This window comes from Gopherus flavomarginatus, chromosome 6, assembly GCF_025201925.1.
Source record: "Gopherus flavomarginatus isolate rGopFla2 chromosome 6, rGopFla2.mat.asm, whole genome shotgun sequence".
In the NCBI taxonomy this organism is placed as follows: Eukaryota; Metazoa; Chordata; order Testudines; family Testudinidae; genus Gopherus; species Gopherus flavomarginatus.
Genome location: NC_066622.1, coordinates 114,057,815 through 114,077,643, shown reverse-complemented (window position 1 = coordinate 114,077,643; position 19,829 = coordinate 114,057,815). Strand labels below are relative to the sequence as shown.

The window sequence follows — 19,829 nt, the reverse complement described above, 5'->3', positions numbered from 1 at the left end:
TTTCAAAGTATATTTGTTACTATGGAAACAATGAAGTCATTGGTACAAGTGGAGCTTAGTTGTATGAATGAGGTCCAACATGAGTTGATCCATAGAATAATTTGAGAAATTATATTATGGTTATTGGAAAAATGGGTGTTTTTATATCAGAGTTATTGTGATTGCATTAGTGATATAAATATAGGCAATCTGAAGAATAAAAAACAATGCCAGTTTTATTCTGTTTCTTTGGAATTTTATTAAAGCACCAAGAAAAAGAAATAAGCAGCCTTAATTGAGGTCCTTTGGAGACAGCATTTTTAAAATTGGCCCCTTCAAGTGCTACAGTTTGTATAGAAAGTAATATTTCTACCCTATAAAGGTGTACATATTAGTGTAAGTTGCTAACATTTGCAATCCAAACAGTTTTAATTGCCTCATTATTATTAAATATTTATTACACTCAAAGGCCCCATCTAGACTGGGGCAATGTACAAACACAGAAAAGAGAGCTCCCAGCCATAAAAGGCTTACTCAGAGTTTGGAAATGTAAAAAGTCATGTAACTGCTGTGGGCAGGATTGTGCTCTGCCCTTAAGACCCTGCAGGTGCAGATAACCACTGCAGGTGGGCAAAAAGTGGGTGGTTGGACAGATACCAGTATCTATCTCAATGCCCTGGTTAGCAGAGCTGTATTAGCTCAGAATGGGAAATGATCGACTACTTACAGAGAACCCTGGAACAAGGAGGAAACAAAGGAGATAATTTTTATTACTTTGAGAGTCACAGTTAATCCCCTGGTATTGCCCCTTACTTAGTGCAGATGGTAAAATTACAGTCCAGCTCTGTATGATCACCATTCAATTAATCTTTTGTTCTTGTCATGTTTTCCACACACTTGGAGGCAGGAGAAGATAATTGAAATGAAAACACGTTCTATTAAACAAACACAAAAGAGTTTCATATGAAATAAAGAATGAACACAAATAGAATCCTGGTCACCAGAATACAGAAAATAGAGCAGAGTAAATTCAGATGGGGAGAGGTAGAGAGAGGGCCCAGTCTGCAGCTGGATTTGGGTGGGCTCTGAGTGGGTATAAGGATTCCTTGCAGCAATCCAATGGCAGGATTAGAGCCTGTCATAAATATAAAGGGAAGGGTAACAACCTCTATGTATGCAGTAATATAAAATCCCTCTTGGCCAGAGGTACAGAATCATTTACCTGTAAATCAGTTCAATTAACCTAGTTGGCACGTGACCAGAAGGACCAATGGGGAAGGAAGATACTTTCAAATCTGGAAGCGTGGGGGAGGTTTTGTTTGCTCTCTTTGTTGTGCTCTCTCGGAACAGAGAGAGGGACCAGGCAGGGAAAAAAACCCTCTCCTAAAACCCTACCTGAAATAAGCATCTAAGATTACAAAAATTGTAAGGAAATGCATTAGATTATCTTTTGTTTTAGCTTGTGAATTTTCCCTATGCTAAGAGGGAGGTTTATTCCTGTGTTTTGTAACTGTAAAGTTTTGCCTAGAGGGGAATCCTCTGTGTTTTAAATCTTATTACCCTGTAAATTACCTTCCATCCTGATTTTACAGAGGTGTTTCTTTTACTTTTTTCTTTATAATGAAGTTCTGCTTTTAAGAACCTGATTGATTTGTAGTGTCCTAAAACCTCAAGGGCGTGGTCTGTGTTCACCTTGTTTACCTATTTGGTTGGTATATTATTCTCAAGCCTTCCCAGGAAAGGAGGTGAAGGGGCTTGGGGGGGGATATTTTGGGGAAACGAAGTCCAAGTGGTCCTTTTCCTGAATCTTTGTCTAACTCACTTGGTGGTGGCAGCAGTACTCATCCAAGGACAAAGAAGAATTTGTGCCTTGGGAAGTTTTTAACCTGAGCTGATAGAAATAAGGGGTCTTTCATGTAGGTCCCCACATCTGTACCCCAGAGTTCAGAGTGGGGAGGGAACCCTGACAGATCCATAGTGAGGAGGTGTTAATTCATGCCTCATATTTAAATTTAAAGTCCATTAGATTAAATGGAGATTATGTAATTAAAATAAATTCCAATCTGTTTTCCGTGGCCCAGAGAGAGTGTGATTATTGAAAACTAGTCTATTTTATTTTTTGTTAGTCCAATCCAAGATATCACCCACATCTTCTTATAGCTTTTAATCTTTGTATTCTGGACTAACATCATAACCAGTGCTATGCACTTTCATATTAGCTAAAGATAAATGGGAGTGTGGTACCATAAATTTAAACTGACCTGTAGCCTAACAATATAGGATTAGGGTATGTGATAGCTGTACTCCATCTGACCTTTCCCTGTTAATTATTTTTTGTTAACCATTTGTAGTCTGCCTCTGACAAGGAGAACTTCCAAATATTAATTCACAACCAAATGTATGAAAACTAAAATTGTTTCTATTATAGCAGTAGGATCTAGTGATCTCAGTCAGGATCAGGACTCTTTTGTGTTAGCTGCTCTACAGACATATTGCAGGACACAGTTCCTGTCCTCAAGAGCTGAGAATGAGCCCATGCTCCCTTCTACTTCTACACATGGAGGGAACCAGTATCTACATGAGAAGGCAGTTTTACTTCTGCAACATCTTCATCTTTTCCTTTTCCCTCAACAGCAGCCCTTCTGGTGGAGCCAGAGAAAGCCCTGACTGCTGTAGCTGTGAGGTTATGTTGGACCTGGCTGGTGCCTTCATATTCTTTACTGCTTCAGCACCACAGGTAAAAGTTGTGGAAGTAAATACTGGCCGATGCTCTTATCAACATACACTGTGTTCTTCTGCACACTGGAGGAAGTTTCACTTCCTGAAGTTGGGAAGTCTGTAAGATCATTTATGATCAGGACAGGGAGATCTGCAAGCATAAGTTCTTTAGCAGTCTTTCCATCCAGAGGCAAGTGGGGACTGCTGAGATGGGTGGCAGAGGGGAGCTAAAAGCCATGCATGTGGATGTCCCTTGCTCTATTGGGCACCCTGAGAGTTGTTTAGATCTCAGTAGTTTCACTGGCTGAGGAGGTGGAACTTCTTATGAAGATGGGACAAATCAATCCTCAGTGAAAAAATAAGTGGAGAACTCCATGCGATGCAACTCAGGCAGCAATAGGGGGTTGGAGAGGCCCTCAGTAGGAACACTATAGCATAACGTACAGTATAAAACCCATGCTGATACATTTCAGTGATATTAAATGCTCAATTTGAAATGTTTAAGGTATAGACTACTCAAAAACTGAGGCACCCCAATGTAGTGGCCGCTTCTGAAAACATTGATCAGAAGGTATGTTTTAGTACTGTGAGAGAATGATTGCTCCCAAATTTATATATATTTTTAATGAATGCAGAACATAACACCACAAGGCATAATTGATGTTCAAGAGGCATAATTATCAAGAGCAAGGGATAATTTCAGCATTCATTCTACATAAAATCTGGCGATTTTATTGCAGTGGGAGCATGAATACTTTGAGCAGTAGTATTGTTACATGTGGGTGAAATGCCTTGGAAGGAATTAACATTAAAGAATTCTGAGGGGGAATGTTCAACACTTATACTTTGCTGAGAGAGTATAATTAACAAACATAAATTTGGCTTGATTACGGTAATTGCACATTTTCAGTTCATAAGCATATTGAAAGAGAAAATATTCAGGGCCTAATTTATTCTATGGGAGGAGTGGGGAATGAACCATTAGATTATAGTATCTCATTTCCAGTAGCATGATTTAAATTATTTACATCAGATTGTGGCAATCTAAAGTTGAATGTGACATGAACATAATATTACATAAAATGCATATAGTGCTTTGATCTATATGCTCCAAGTACTGTACAACATTAACTAATATTCTCACAGAAGATAAAACATACAGGTCCTGATTCTCTCTTGTAGCGAGGGAGGAAGCTTTTGGGGAGCCATTTATGGCTCCCAGCAGGGCCGGCTCTAGCAATTTCGCCCCCCCAAGCACGGCGGCACCCCAGGGGGGGAAGCGCTCTGCCACTCGCCGGTCCCGCGGCTCCGGTGGAGCTCCCGCAGGCGTCCCTGCGGGGGGTCCGGTGGTCCTGCGGCTCTGGTGGACCTCCCGCAGGTGTGCCTGCGGATGCTCCACCGGAGCTGCGGGACCAGCAGACCCTCCGCAGGGATGCCTGCGGGAGCTCCACCGGAGCAGCCTGCCGCCCTCCCGGCACCCGGCAGATCCCACCCTGCGGCATGCCTCCCCAAGCACACGCTTGGCATGCTGGGGCCTGGAGCCGGCCCTGGCTCCCAGTTCTCATGGCAGACCTGTGCTGGCTCTGATCCCTGGCAGGCTCTAACTTACACCTGTTGGCTATGATCATACACCACATTGGGATTGCTCCAGTGCAGTGGGGATCCAGCCTTTCCCTTACCTGCCTCTCACCACCCGTTACGCAGGAGAAAGGAGCAACTGGGATAGGAGCCATGTACATTGCTTCTGCACTCACTGAGAGCTCCTCCTTCCCAGGAGAATTCTAAGCTGAGCAGCTCCAGCTGCTTTTTGAGTGGCATAGCAGGGTCAAGATGTGCAGTAGAGACTGTCCCAATAGACCATCCCTTTCTAAAAGTATGCGTACCCTGCAGTAAGCGGTATGACTGCCACATTTGATCTAGATAGCTCCGGTAACAATAGCAGTGAAGCTGCAGGAAAACAGGATGTACAACCCTGTCTGGGAGCCTGGGTACTTGGCTGTGCTGCCACCTGTGCTACTGCAGTTTCACGGCTCCTGTTATTCTAGTACCTGTATCAAAGTGAGCTGGGGTATATCTACACCAGCTACAGTCACACCTCTGATTGCAGCTTAGATGTACCCTAAAAATAATTTGGAAAGAGGTCACTTGCAAAGCATGCTGAGGAAGACTATATTGTTTTGTCCCCATGGGGAGAGAACTATCTCCTCAAAAATAATTCCATAATGCTGTTAAAATGGAAATGATAATTGAAATAAATAAGCACACACCTCTATACTTTGCTTACTTTGTGTACTCATGAAACATTTAGTGGACAGCTCTGTGCTATAAACACTGTGTGTAGAGTAGACAAGCTGCATCTGTTTGTTAAAGAGATTGATTAATGTGGAAAATGAGTGTGCTCTAAGACCTGCGAGCAGGGAAAAGGCTGACTTGCTGTAGTGGCTATCTTGTTTGCTTAAAGAGATACAGCTATTTTATATCTAGCCTTGCACCATTGCAGGTGCTAGGAGTTCTGTTGTTTCTCCCACAGCTCATATCAGTGGAGGAGGAGAGCCTTGGAATCAGATGCCCCCAGAGAGAGAGGGATCCCCCTCCATATGACATTTGGTGTTTGCCCTATATAGCATTCAGTGGTGAGAGCCTGGATTTACAAAGGAGGTATCTCATTTTAACAAACAGTTAAGGTACTGTAACCTGCCTGAACCTGTTTGGAGAGAACTGAGCGGTGGCTAAACAGCTATGTGTTGATGGCCCATTAAGGACACTTCACTCTAACAATGGGCCATAGAAGAAACTCATCCAGCCCGGTAAGCCTTCCTGTGGATGCCTCAGCAAGAATTTGGGCAATGACTGTCCCTGTGAGTTATCAAACCATGTAAGGACATGTGATATGCTCATGTGACCCTGGATTCCATCTTGGGCCAGTAATTTTCCAGGCACCTGGGCTGTGAGTTCTGTTTGAGACAGTAAATTTCCTGGCATATGGCAGAGGATATAAAAGACCCCCAAGATACCTCCATTTGCCTCTTTCCTGCCCTGATTCTCTGGACTGTGAATTTACAACCAAAAGGAGCATTTTGAACTATGGAGTGAGGATCGTCAAATCTTTTGTAAGTTACCAAACAGACTTGTACAAGCCAGCAGTCTATTCCATCTCTGTTACAAACCTGAGATAAGGACCTTGCAGTTATTTGTATCTATATGATCTATTAACAATTATTAACTCTCTCTTCTTTTTTTCTTCCATTATTAAACCTTTAGTTCTAGTTACTAAAGGATTGGCATCAGTGTGATTATTGGGCAAGATCTGATTTTTATATTGACCTGGTGAAGTATCTGATCTTTTGGGATTGAAAGGACCCTGTATCTGATTAAATTGGTTTTCGATAATCACTCATCATATAGTCCAGTCTGAAACCAGGACTGGAATGCCTAATAAGACTGCATTTTTGACTTCTTGTTAACCAGTGTAGTAATACAGAAATATTCTTTTGTTACTGGTTTGGTTTAATCTAATGATAGAAAAACCACCAGTTTTGGGTGAGTCTGCCCTATTTCTCAACAGTCTGTCCTGAATTTGACATCCTCAGCTGTGACCCACTGAGGCATGGTGACATCTGGTTAAAGTAATAAGACATTATGTAGAGTAATTATAATTATGGACCCATTCTTGCTTCTACTGAAATCAGCGGCAAAACTCTCATTAACTTAAATGGGCTGGATTATGCCCCTTGCTTGTAATCTTTCTAAAACTAGGAATTCAACTTTGGGTTTATAGACTAGTCTCATTGTGTCTGTGTAAAATTGGACAAACAAAGCAGGATCTATTTTGGTTTATTTTTAAATACAAAATTACTTTGCTCAGACAGCCTTAATTTTGCCCATTTATGTGCATACATTAATACAGTCTCTAGTTATTTGGTCACATACTACTTGATCTACAGCAGCCTCACTCTATGCACAGGATAGATCATGAATGGCAAAGTAGAGGCTTCCAAGAATTGAGAAAATATTATCTTGTGTCTTAGGCACTGGGCTAGGACACAGGAGAACTGGGTTCTACATCTGTGGCTCTGCCACACAAGGGCAATGTTATCATACTGAGCAAAGGGGAAGAAATAAGGTAATTTGAGCTTTGGCATTCCAGACTTTTGAGTCCTTGATGTTGAAGCTAGAGTAGGGCTGGCTGGATAATCAAGGAGTTGCAATTAACTTGTTTGTCCTACCTGCCCCCTTGTCTGTTGTGTTCAGAGAAGGCTCGGTTCAGCCAAGTTTCTGGACCTCTGTATCCAAATCTGCAAATCTTACTGTAGCTACATCCAGAAATGGTACAAGTATTTGCAAAGACATGATCACACCAGGTTTTCTGTCTCTTTAAAGGAAAAAATTCTGGGGTTTTTTTAATGTCAAAAAGCAAATTTAGAAGGTGAATTTGAGATGGATGGAAATGTGATAGCTTCAGATAAAATACTTTGGAAAATTGGATGTGGACTGTTTGGGTTACTATCAGTGGGACTACAAATTAGAAGCTATAGAAGTCTTATAATTAGATAAAAGAAAATGAATTTTTCTAGCACTGGAAAAGACACAGGTCTGACTCTCCAGAGAAATTGAGAGTTAACAGGAAAATTGCCATCAAACTGTACCAGCACTTTTTTCTTTGTCGGACTTGATGATCAGCTGCACAGCTTATTGGATTGCAAACCTGTACAGTTGGCTACTGTTATACCAGAAATAAGTGTTACCTACACAAAACAGAAGCAGCTTTATTAAAGCTACCTTGGTGGATGCACTCACTAGGCCCCTGGGCATACCTTGTTGTGTTGTTGTTTAAAGAAAACCATATGTATTTACAAATGTCATCTACAAGTGCATTACCAAGGGCCTATTAAAATGTATACTACTAATATGATACAGATTTCTTATTTTTGTAATGAACATTGGTAGCCAGAGGCTGCAGTGAAAAATTACATGACCAATTGAATACTCATTTCTGCATGTTGGAAATGATACAACCAATAGTACATTTTAATGCACTAATATCTGATGAAAAAAGAACAGGAGTACTTGTGGCACCTTAGAGACTAACAAATTTTATTTCAGCATAAGCTTTCATAGGCTATAGCTCACTTCTTCGGATGCATAGAGTGGAACACACAGAAGTTGTTTTGTTGCAAAATTGCCACCTTCAAGTCTATCACTGAGTGGGTAGAGAGGTTGAAGTGTTCTCCCACTGGTTTTTGAATGTTATGATTCCTGATGTCAGATTTGTGTCCATTTATTCTTTTTCATAGAGACTGTCCGGTTTGGCCAATGTACATGGCAGAGAGGCATTACTGGCACATGATGGCATATATCACTTCAAAAACAGACTCCAAAGAGAGACTGCTGAACTTGAATTAATATGCAAATTAGAAACAATTAACTTAGGTTTAAACAGACACTGGGAATGGTTGGGTCATTACACTAACTGAATCTGTTTCCCTATGTTAAGTTCTCCTCACACCTTCTACGGGTCATCTTGATTATCACTTCAAAGGTTTTTTTCTCCTGCTGCTGATAGCTCATCTCAATTGATTGGACTCTTACAGTTGGTATGGGTACTTCCACCTTTTCATGTTCTCTGTATGTATAAATATCTCCTGTCTGTGTGTTCCACTCTATGCATCCAAAGAAGTGGGCTGTAGCCCACGAAAGCTTATGCTGAAATAAATTTGTTAGTCTCCAAGGTGCCACAAGTACTCCTGTTCTTTTTGTGGATACAGACTAGCACGGCTGCTTCTCTAATATCTGATGGCCTCTGAGTGCTTTAAAATAAGATGGCTAAAAACAATTCACAGTGTAATCCCCCAAAATGGCAAATTGCCACCTGAGAAAACAAGAACAAGCTCCCTCTCAATGTGACAACATACAGATCATTTCCTTCTTCCATTTTGCAAAAATGAAATGACTTCCGATTTCCTGAAGCTGAAGAAGGTAGAGGATTTGGCATCATGGTAGAGGCAACCGTTATAGGCTATTATCCAGCAGTCTGATGCAATCTGCAAACTTGTAGAGTCTCAATCTTTGTGTCCCTACTGCATTACCTTGCAGCAGGCTTATATCAGGGGCAGCATATGTCTCAACCAGTGCACCAGCACAGCAGTGGTTTGTAGTGGTGAAGCCTTCTCCTGTGCCATCCACCTGAACTCTGTAGATCCTTTCATGCTGCAACCCATGGTAAAGATAGCGTTATCTTTTCTGCCTTAAGCCCTTGCTGAGGCATGTAGGGCTAGTGAGGATCTATCCCCAAATATTATTTCAGCATATATTTTGTATTTAATTTCCAAATCCATACCTATAGAATACTTTTAGTTTTTAACCTATATATATGTGTGTTGGCACACAAGTGCCCAACTCTCTGCTCCTGTTGAAAACAACAGAAACGATACCATTAACTTCAATGGGAGCAGTTAGGCCAATGCAGAGCCTCACACAAAAACTTTTATGAAAGCTTCAGATTACTTTTTGCTGCAACTTTTTTCCCTAAGAGACAATTTGATATTTCTGGGGAAAATTTCTATTGATGAAAACACTCTCTAATTACAGATTTATTATTTCAGTCCATTATATGGTCTGTCATGGGGTTATTATGAATATTCAGATGAAAAAGCTCTCTGATGAAAATGAGTATACATGTGGTAAGGTTAGTAAATATTCAGAATTTCTCTGTTTATGCACGTGTTTTTTGAATCTTTCATAGGCTGCCTAAGAAGGTTGGAAATGTACTACTTAACCAAAAGATAAGGCTGCCCCCCTAATTTGGGCATCTCAGGTAAGTATACAAGCAATTTTTAAATGTTCTGTATGCACAATAGATTAAAACACTACCCTTTCTGAGCCAGTTATATTAGATATTTATTACCCACCAATCGTTGCTGAAAACTTCTCTGTGTATATGCACAGTGGCTTTTTGCTTGTTTTTATGAGTTCATTTTAGGGCAAGTTTGGTATACCGGAGTTCTGTAAGCTTAAAATATTCAAGGGACGGCCCCTTCTTTCCAAAGAGAATCAATGGGATTTGAGGTTGTTAGTGAACTGCCTACCATTTTCCTCAGAGTTTTACGTTCTGTTTTCTGTGAAATGCAAATATGAATGTTAGTGTCTTAATTAGAACAGAAAGTAAGAATGTTTTTAATGGCTATGAATACTGAAGCTTTGTAAAATCAGACAGAACGGCTGCTATACAATGATTTGCCAAAACACCTACATTTAATTTGAACGGTTGGTGCACTGTAGTTCGCCAAGCTATCAAGACAGACACTTATTCCAATTATGTGGTCTTATTTGCTGCAGTAATCAGTTTGCCATCAAAAAGCCACAATGTAAATTGAAAGCAAAGTACTGTAACTAACTGACTTAAAAACTGTGGTTGGCTTTGTTTTAAACTTTGCATCAACATGTATTTAATGTTATGTCAGATTATGATGGCACCATAAAACATAATGACACAAAATATTAGCACTTTGCTTGATTTCAATTAATTTTTTAAAAAATTCCAAGGAAACGTTTATTTTTGGGTGTAATGCAACAAACTCATGCACCAAACTCATGCACACTTAAAACATTGTGCTTTTCTTATCCAGATGGATGGTTTGGGACACAAACAGATCAATGCACTTCACAAAGGCTCTGTATCTTAATGGAACTAAGAAGGACCTATAAATACTTCAGATAATTAGTTTTAGGTTAACGAGAAAAAGGTGGAATATGGTCAACAAATTATCTATGCTATTTCATGTGAACACCTGAAGAACATCAGGCAGTGTTCTATTGCCATTCTGCTAATAGCTCATCTGACTAGTTTAGTTTATTTTAAAGGGAGGTGGTGCTGCCTAATGGATAAAACATTGGATGGGGGCCAAGGGCACCTGAATTCTATACCTGGCTGGTGGGTGACCTGGGTCAAGCCACTTCACCTCTGTGCCTCAATTTCCCCATCTGTACAATGGGGATAATAATACTGATCTCCTTTGTAGTGCACCTTGAAACTATTGATGCAAAGCATTATATTAGAGCTTAATATTAACTTTTGAAAGTATTATGATTAGAGCTGTGTGAATAACTGTTATTTCAGTTCACTGGTAGTTCCAAAAATTGGCGGGGGGGGGGGGAGGGACTTTTTCAAGCTGATTCAAAATAAATTTTGACTGAGTGAGTTCTAATACATCAATATTAGTGGTGGTAAAGTCACACCATATATACAATAGCAATTAGAAGAGAGGAAGTCGCACAGTTCATTCATGTATTTGGCAGAAATTTTTGATTTCCTGTGAAGCAGACATAATAGAATACATTGATTTATTTCTACATTAAAATATGGGGTATTTTAATGCCTGTGAACATTATAAATATCTCTATAGAATACACTAACAAAATTAAAAATCCATATTAAAATACCTAAATGTAAAAACAAATCTTTATAAAGAAGAAAGGGAACTTTGGACTGATATAGTTGTATAAAGTAGTTGTATTAATTTCTTAATGTCAAAGGAAGCTCTAGGGAGTTTTTGTTTAGCTATGCTTAACATTCTGTGAACATCTGTCTGTAAATTCAAAATAGACATCAAAGCTTTCAAAGGAACATTTCCACAATCACTGATACGGGAGATGAGGCTAGAGTTTCAGGAGAGCTCAACTCCAGTTTAGGCTTCTCTCTAACTGTGGGACAGATTTTTAGAAGTTCTCAGCACCCAGCAGCTCCTATTTCAAAAACTGAGGCCAGATTTTCAAAGGAGCTCATCACCCAGCATCCTGAGTTCTCCTGAAAAATGTAGCCCTGCCTATGGGTGCTGAATCCCTCCTGAAAATTCTGGGCTTCCTTGCTCCAGTGTCTATGCTATGTGGTTGGTATATTTCCTGACAAGAGTCAAGTGGGAAGCCCAGGAAGAGAGGGCTCCATAATATATTTAATTAATGTTTCATCCACCCAGTACTGGGAGGCTGTGGGGGCTAGAGATGCCCCCAGTGTAACAGAGATGGCCTTGGGCCTAAGTTATGACAGCCTCCAGGGACTGCCTTATTGTCTGCAATGCTGTCCAGAATCTCTGCAGCACTACATGCTCCTTTCCACCTATAGCTCTGCCCTTGGAATGCACCCTTTGCAGGGCTTGAGAGGGAATCCTTAGATCACAGTCTTATAGCTGTCTTTTGCATTGCCTGTGCCAGGGTAATCCTCCCCTACAGTCATTTTCCAGGCTCTTAGGGACTTTTTATGCTGTCTGGCCTTTAACATGATGTAAAGGAGACAGAATGGAGGTGATGATCTTACTCCAGTCTTTGCTGCTTTCTTAATATAACCAGGTTCTCTCTCCACATCCATGCTGGTGTCATGGTTCATTGTCTCTTTTTCAATATTTGGGGACTATGCCAATAGAAGTAAAAAAGTGATAAGGTTTAAGAATCTCTTCTTTCAGTCCATTATTTCTTAACTCATATTAAAATGGTTCTTTTTGACACTCTTTCAATCACCTTACCCACCTCAACTCATCTTGGCTTACTACTGTCTCAGATATCCTTACCACACTTGACTCTTCAGTTTGCTTTGCTCTCTCATTCCCTCCTTTTCTGACTTTCCCATCCATAAGCCCTTTGATGACTGCAACTTTCACTGTGCTGGATCAGCTTGCTCTGTCAGAATCTACACTCTCTCAAACTCATGTTCCCTGGCACACCCTGCAGATATAGACCTTCAAGTTCATAAGTTGGTATCTCAAAATACAAGGATGCTTTTTCTATTTATGGCTCCACTACGAGGACTGGAAATCTTCAAAGATGGTTTTGCCTAGCATGCTTTTACATATTTAAACAAATGACAATGCCCTCTAGGCATTTTGTGTTCCCCAGTTCATGTTTGTGATGTTCTCCAGACACAGAAAGAAAGCAGACATTCAGGAAGAACAAAAGTCTCTATGTACAAGCACCAGAGTGTGGCTGTATTCTCTGACAGTCTGCACTGTCTCTGAAAACAAAATGGCTGCTGACATCTATGTAAATGAAGGGTGCTTAGAAATGTAGATGTGCATTACACAGAATATCAAAAGCTTTACTGTTTCACTCCTACATCACTTCAAATCCTGAGTCCAAACTTCTGTCCACCAATTCTTGCTCCTTCAACAACCCCCTCTCTATTCTCTGACCTCTTTCCCCAGTAGAAACAAAGGCTAACAGGAATACTCATGTATAGCACACATCACACCTGAAATCACATTATGTTTGAGTCCAATTATCTTTCACAATTATCAGCCCAGGTGTGAAGCTGGTTAGTTAGAACCTTTGGTTAGTTAGAACCTGTAGTTTATGACCTTCAGAACACTCCAAACACACCAAATTTATGGAAAATATGAACAAGTTTTGTGTTTTCTCACAAATTGCCTCATTGAAGTCAATTGCAAAACTCTGCTTGACCTCAGTGGAGCCAGGACTTCACCCTATGTGCTGTTATTGCCAGGTCAGTGAAGGGAGTATATTTAATTTTGTTATTCTTAAATAATAGTGAGCCAGCTTCTCAGCTGGTGGAAATCAGCTTAGTGTCATTGAAATCATAGGAACTATGCAATTTAGACCAGTTGAGGATCCAGCTCAATGTTTTTAATTTCTCAATGGCTGATCTATACACTGGAAAAAATATATTTAGAATTCTGGGGGAATTTCTTGCTGCTTTCTAATTTATAATTTTGAAGCAAGTCAAATCTTAGACCTCAACCACCTGGCAATGTAAGTTTAAATAACTCCTATACTGTTTCTACTACTTCTGGCATATGAATATGAGGGATAATTATGATTTTCTAAATAGACCTCAATATGGAATGATATTACTCTGTACTACAATCATATAATACAAGATGCACATGTATTGTAGGCAAATTTAGTTTTCTATATTTCTGTTTCTATCTGCAATCATGAAAATCCTTGTTTTAAAAAACAAAACACCCCTTACAAATGCAAAGATCTCAGTGCTTCAGTTTCAATGACCAGTAATAGTCTTGCCTATATTTACGAATAAATTTGTATGCCAAAGTGCATGCAATAAATAAAACTGCCCTTTCAAGCATGTAACATCATGTGCCAGAGATGACAGTCTAATATTATTTGATTCAGAAAAATTGCTTTGTCCACCTTTACTGAAAGAACTTCAATTATAGTATAATGATAGCAGCCTAATGAACATGTTAGCATACTGGTAACCAGAGCATCATGAATAATAAGTGTTAACTTTTTTCTTTCTAGTGTTAGTGGATTTATTGTGCTATTGAGGAACAAGGGAATCAAAAGCCTGGCATACAGTTCTTCAGACTATGATCTGTTTCATCAGACCTCACAAGCTAAACAGAGACAGGCCTGGTCAATTAAGAAAAATCAGAGTATTGTAGAAAGTGGTGTGGGTAATTCAGTACATTTCTTTCTCTTCCTCAAGAGTCTGTGATGAACTGATAACCCAGTTCAGTGTTAGGTGCTTATAAAATGGTAAAAATAAAGCTCAATGTGTTCATAAAAGATTGTAGTGAACTTTCCACAACATTAGAATCGTTAACCTTGGAGTTCTGGAAACAAACTCTAATTTGTGTAATTGCATTTATATAACTGCCTTTGTAATTTCAGTTTCTTATGTATTTTTCTTTACTTCCTTCACTACTGTGCACTGTGAACAATTGACGTATTTTTCCATAGAATGGGCTGCATTTTGATGATGGCAGGAGTGAATTCTCTGCGTTTCTAACATGTTTGGTCTTTTTTTTCCAGAATAAAAAGATATTAACTTAACCATATTTTATATATGCCATAAGTTTATATAATATTATAATAGTATTTTGCCTCGAGCTCATTGTATTTCCATGCACAAATGTTTGACTTTGAAATACATTATCAAGCAACTGAAAATTGTCTAATGCCAGTTGTATGAAGGCATCTTTATTATTATTTTAAAAAAAGATAGATGAACAGATTTTTTTCATTTGTGTATAGTTTGTCAAATCAGTGTCTGTAAGAACAGCAGGGAGGAGGAATCGTATTTTATTAAGTACTTTGCTTTTTAATTTTTTTTCAAAAATAGCCAAAAATTGCAATGAGCAGGAATTAGATCAATTAAATCATCAAATAGCAAGGCATGGGTATTGATGTGTCTATTGATAATAAAGCTGTTAATATAAACAATATGGAATTTTAACATATCTCCAGTTTATTCAGAATGCTTGAAAGAGTAGTCATACACACTGGATGGAAAAATAGATTTACATCAACAACAAATGGGGAAACATCCACTAAAATTTAGTGTCATTTGGATGTGTTAATATGATTATATCTCTACTGTGACTTTTTGTGAACACTTCTAAATCACACAGGCCTTCTATTATTTCAAGTATAATTGATGGCTGATGTTACTCAGTGCTTGACTGGTGGTGGGGAATTGTGATTAGTTGACTTTATCATGTCAGTTCATACTCAATACAGAGCCAAATAAAATTAAGGAATTGTTAGAAAATATAAGCCCTATTCTTCAAAGGCAGACAATGAAGTGACGTTTCACTGATGCTTCCAATCAGTGCATGCAAAAGCATGGTATTGGGCTAGCACTAAGAACAGAAGGAATGGAGGATGCTTATTTGAAAATAAAATGAAAAGGTGGGCTTAGGAGATATATAGTGTAGGTGATGTCCTCACCTCCACTCTGTTCCCCTTTCCACTAGGCAAAATGGCCAGGGTGGTGTGGGGGGCGGGGAGGGGTTTGAAAAGCCCAGTGTCCAACTGGTGGAGGATTCTCCTGGGCAGGAACTGCAGACACAGTTGTAAGGCTGCCTTCCAAAGACCTCATCACAAGCCCTACTATGGAGTGGGTTCTGGGGGTGGGTCTGAGCTGCATGGGGCATTTCTGGGCTGGGACTGTGACATGCAGGGCTGTGGAGATTGTATAGAGCAGCCCGGGGAGACTGCCATAATTTGGACAGCTCATCTAACTTGTCTCAGTTATACTTATAGCTGTCTTAGCTGTCCCTCCATGTGGGATGCAAGTTTTCTGCCACACCTCTTAGAGACACATGACAGAATATCCCCCTCTATGCAAACACTTTCTAAAGGACTCTCTGACCTTATTCACATTAGAGCCTTTTCTACATCCTTAACTAAATATGCTGGTAAATGTGTGTAGACAAAAGCATGTCATGTTTAACACCATAGCAGCTGGCTGTGGTTCACCCTAGGGTGGAGCATCTGTGCTATGAGATTAAACACAATGTGCCTTGCCTATACTGAGTGTTAAATCACGTTTAACGTTGTGGTAATAAAATTGTCCTGACACAATGTAATTTCTCAGTGTAGACAAGCCCTTGGAAAAGTATCTGTTGCTTCTTTTTAGCATATGCCCACATGCCTCAGCTGGCACGTGATCAGGATTCATCACCAAATTTGGTCCGCTGGTTGGATCATTAGCTTCCCTGGCCAGGTTCTGATGGGGAGTGCAATGTGAACGCTGACCCACTTCCCCCCTACCTGTTGCTGACAACAGGCATTAGCAATGAGAACAAGTGAGCTAGTGCTGAATGTTGTTTAACTGCAGAGGGTAATCAAGGACAAATCATGCCCAGCATTGTTTCAGAAACTGGTTAAAACCTGGCAAATGTGCACTGACAACAACAGGTGCTAAGAAATACACACAGAACTCCCTCCTTCAAGAATTAGCAAAATGATGATTTTGTTGTAGAGCAATATAGCAGGGTTTCACAGGTACTTACTGATGCAGTAGTCACCTGTTGTGTTCCCATTTCTCCAGCACTCAGGTGACTATTTTCTGCTTCCTTGGATCAGAACATGTGAAAAGAACATGTGTTCCTTTCAAGTGTGGCTATGGTTATAAAAGTGACTATGAAAAACGATACCTTCTTGTTTAGTCCTGTGTGCATTCTTAGTCATTTGGGCTTCCTTTATTGACTAAAACAACTTTTCTCCCTGCATTTTGCCCGGTTCGATCTTGAGTGCCGATAGAGCTATGATAGCGTAATCTGGATTATTTTCTAGCTGACACATCAACATCAAAATGACTTTGACAAATTAGAGTCCTGATGAAAAGAATCTCGGGTGTTTTAGTGGATCACAAACTAAATATGAATCAACAGTGTGGTGCAGTTGTAGAAAAGGCTATTATTCTGGGGTGTATTAGCAAGAAAGTTATATGTGAGACACAGGAGGTAATTATCCCACTGTACTTGGCACTGGTGAAGCCTCAGTTGGAGCACAGTTCTGGGCACCACACTTTAGAAAAGATGTGGACAAATTGGAGAGAGTCCAGAGGAGATAAAAAATGATAAAATGTTTAGAGAACCTGACCTATGAGGAAAAGTTTAAAAAAAAATTGGGGCAAGTTTAGTTTAGAGAAAAGAAGAATGAAGTGAGTGTGGGTGGGGGACCTGATAAGTCTTCAAATATTTGACTGGCTGTTATAAAGAGGACTGTGATAAATTGTTCTCCAAGTCCACTGAAGATAGGAGAAGTAGTAATGGGCTTAATCTATAGCAAGAGAGATTTAGGTTACATATAGTTAGAAAGTTTTTCCAATTTAAGGGTAGTTGAGCTCTGGAATAGACTTCTAAAGAAGGTTGTGGAATCACCATCATTGAAGGTTTTTAGAACAGATTGAACAAACACGTCTCAGGGATGTTCTAGGTTTACTTGGTCCTGCCTTAGTGCAGGGAGTTGGACTGGATGATCTCTGGAGTCACTTACAACCCTGCATTGTTATGATTCTATAACTGGTAATTAATAACTGCTCCAGTTGCAATATCTTTAATGCTGGCGCTGATGATGCACAAGCCATTTGGACTATTCTGTAACCTGTTGCCTTTTTGGAAACGGTACATTAGATTGTTGGACCAAATCTCAGCTGGTGTAAATCAGCATAATAATTCCATAGATGTTCACTGATTTACAATAGCTGATCATTTGGACCATGAGCACAGATTATGACTTTGAAAGCTTCACTCCAGCTAGAAGGAAATGTTTTTCATTCAAGGCAGTTCTGTGGGGGTAAATTTGGTACTTATTTGGATTGGTATGTATAGGATTGACAGCCTAGAGATTAAAGTACAGAGCAGGTACAGCATGAGCATTAGTAGTACAAGCTTCCCCATGCAAACTAACCAGTGTTTCTCTGTTTACTTGATAGTTAGCTTTACGTTAAGAAAGTCTAATCCAAACGGTGAGTGCAAAAGACTGAGCACCAGATGGAAAGAATTAGTGTGAAGCCACATGGTATGTTGAGGCACACTTGAGGGGACCAATTTATCCAGGGTACCAAGTCCTTAGGCCTGCTCTACACTACAAGTTTAGGTCGAATTTAGCAACATTAGATCAATTTAACCCTGCACCCGTCCACCCAACAAAGCCATTTTTGTCGACTTAAAGGGCTCTTAAAATCAATTTCTGTACTCCTCCCTGATTAGGGGATTAGCGCTGAAATCGACCCTGGTGGGTTGAATTTGGGGTAGTATGGATGCAATTCGACAATATTGGTCTCCGGGAGCTATCCCAGAGTGCTCCATTGTGACTGCTTTGGACAGCACTCTCAACGCAGATGCACTGGCCAGGTAGACAGGAAAAGCCCCGCAAACTTTTGAATTTCATTTCCTCTTTGGCCAGAGTAGTGAGTTGATCATCATAGGTGACCATGCAGAGATCATCAGCACAAGTGACCATGGAGTCCCAGAATTGCAAAAGAGCTCCAGCATGGATCGAATGGGAGGTACTGCATCTGATTGCTGTATGGGGAGATGAATCCGTGCTATCTGAACTCCATTACAAAAGTCGAAATGCCAAAATATTTGAAAAAAATCTCCAAGGCATGAAGGACAGAGGTTATAAAAGAGACTCGCAGCAGTGCCGCATGAAGCCTGCCAAAGAAGCAGAGAGGCAAACGGTCACTCCGGGTCAGAGCCCCAGACATGCTGCTTCTATGATGACCTGCATGCCATTCTAGGGAGTTCCCCTACAACTACCCCACCCCTGCGCTTCCCTCCTCCCCCTCTCCTCCCGGGCTACCTTGGCAGTTATCCCCCCATTTGTGTGACGAATTAATAGAGAATGCATGAATTTGAAACAGCAATTACTTTATTAGCAGCAAAGAATCCTGTGGCACCTTATAGACTAACAGACGTTTTGGAGCATGAGCTTTCGTGGGTGAATACCCACTTCCTCAGATGCATGTAATGGAAATTTCCAGGGGCAGGTATATATATGCTAGCAAGCAAGCTAGAGATAACGAGGTCAGTTCAATCAGGGAGGATGAGGCCCTGTTCTAGCAGTTGAGGTGTGAAAACCAAGAGAGGAGAAACTGGTTCTGTAATTGGCAAGCCATTCACAGTCTTTGTTCAATCCTGAGCTGATGGTGTCAAATTTGCAGATGAACTGAAGCTCAGCTGTTTCTCTTTGAAGTCTGGTCCTGAAGTTTTTTTGCTGCAGGATGGCCACCTTAAGGTCTGCTATAGTGTGGCCAGGGAGGTTGAAGTGCTCTGCAAGTGGAGATCAAAGGGGAAGGGGAGGGCAGTTGGCTTACAGGGAAGTAGAGTGAACCAAGGGAGCAGGTTTTCATCAAGAAGAAACAAACACAACTTTCTCACTGTAATCTGGCTAGTCATGAAACTAGTTTTCAAAGCTTCTCTAATGCACAGCGCCCCATGCTGTGCTCTTCTAACCACCTTTTGTCTGGCTGCGTGTAAACAGTAGCCAGGCAATTTGCCTCAACTTCCCACACCACCATAAACGTCTCCCCCTTACTCTCACAGATATTGTGGAGCACACAGCAAGCAGTAATAACGATGGGAATATTGGTTTCACTGAGGTCTAACCGAGTCAGTAAACTGCGCTAGCGCGCTTTTAAACATCCAAATTCTACCACCATTATGCACTTCTACCACTATTTCTACCACTTCTATCCACATTCTACCACCATTATGCACTTGCTCAGCCTATAGTTGAACTGCTTCTTACTACTGTCCAGGCTTCAAGAGCCATGGGAGCAAGGGGTAGGCTGGGGTAGATGCAACTGCTTGGTACTGTCAACTGGGAGAGTAGCCTGAGGCAGAAGCCTCCAGCTGGCATGATATTCC

The 19,829-nt window shown here is 40.4% G+C and overlaps 1 protein-coding gene across 1 annotated transcript in view; it reads left to right on the top strand.

The window, feature by feature from the left end:
- Nucleotides 1-18,098, top strand: part of GLRX3 (glutaredoxin 3) — a 357,920-nt gene extending 339,822 nt beyond the window's left edge. The window contains exon 10 of the mRNA XM_050959662.1: nucleotides 18,050-18,098. Coding sequence (XP_050815619.1) covers nucleotides 18,050-18,065 — 16 coding nt within the window. The 3' untranslated portion in view covers nucleotides 18,066-18,098. The remainder of the gene's footprint in view (nucleotides 1-18,049) is intronic.
- The last annotated feature ends 1,731 nt before the right edge of the window (nucleotides 18,099-19,829 follow it).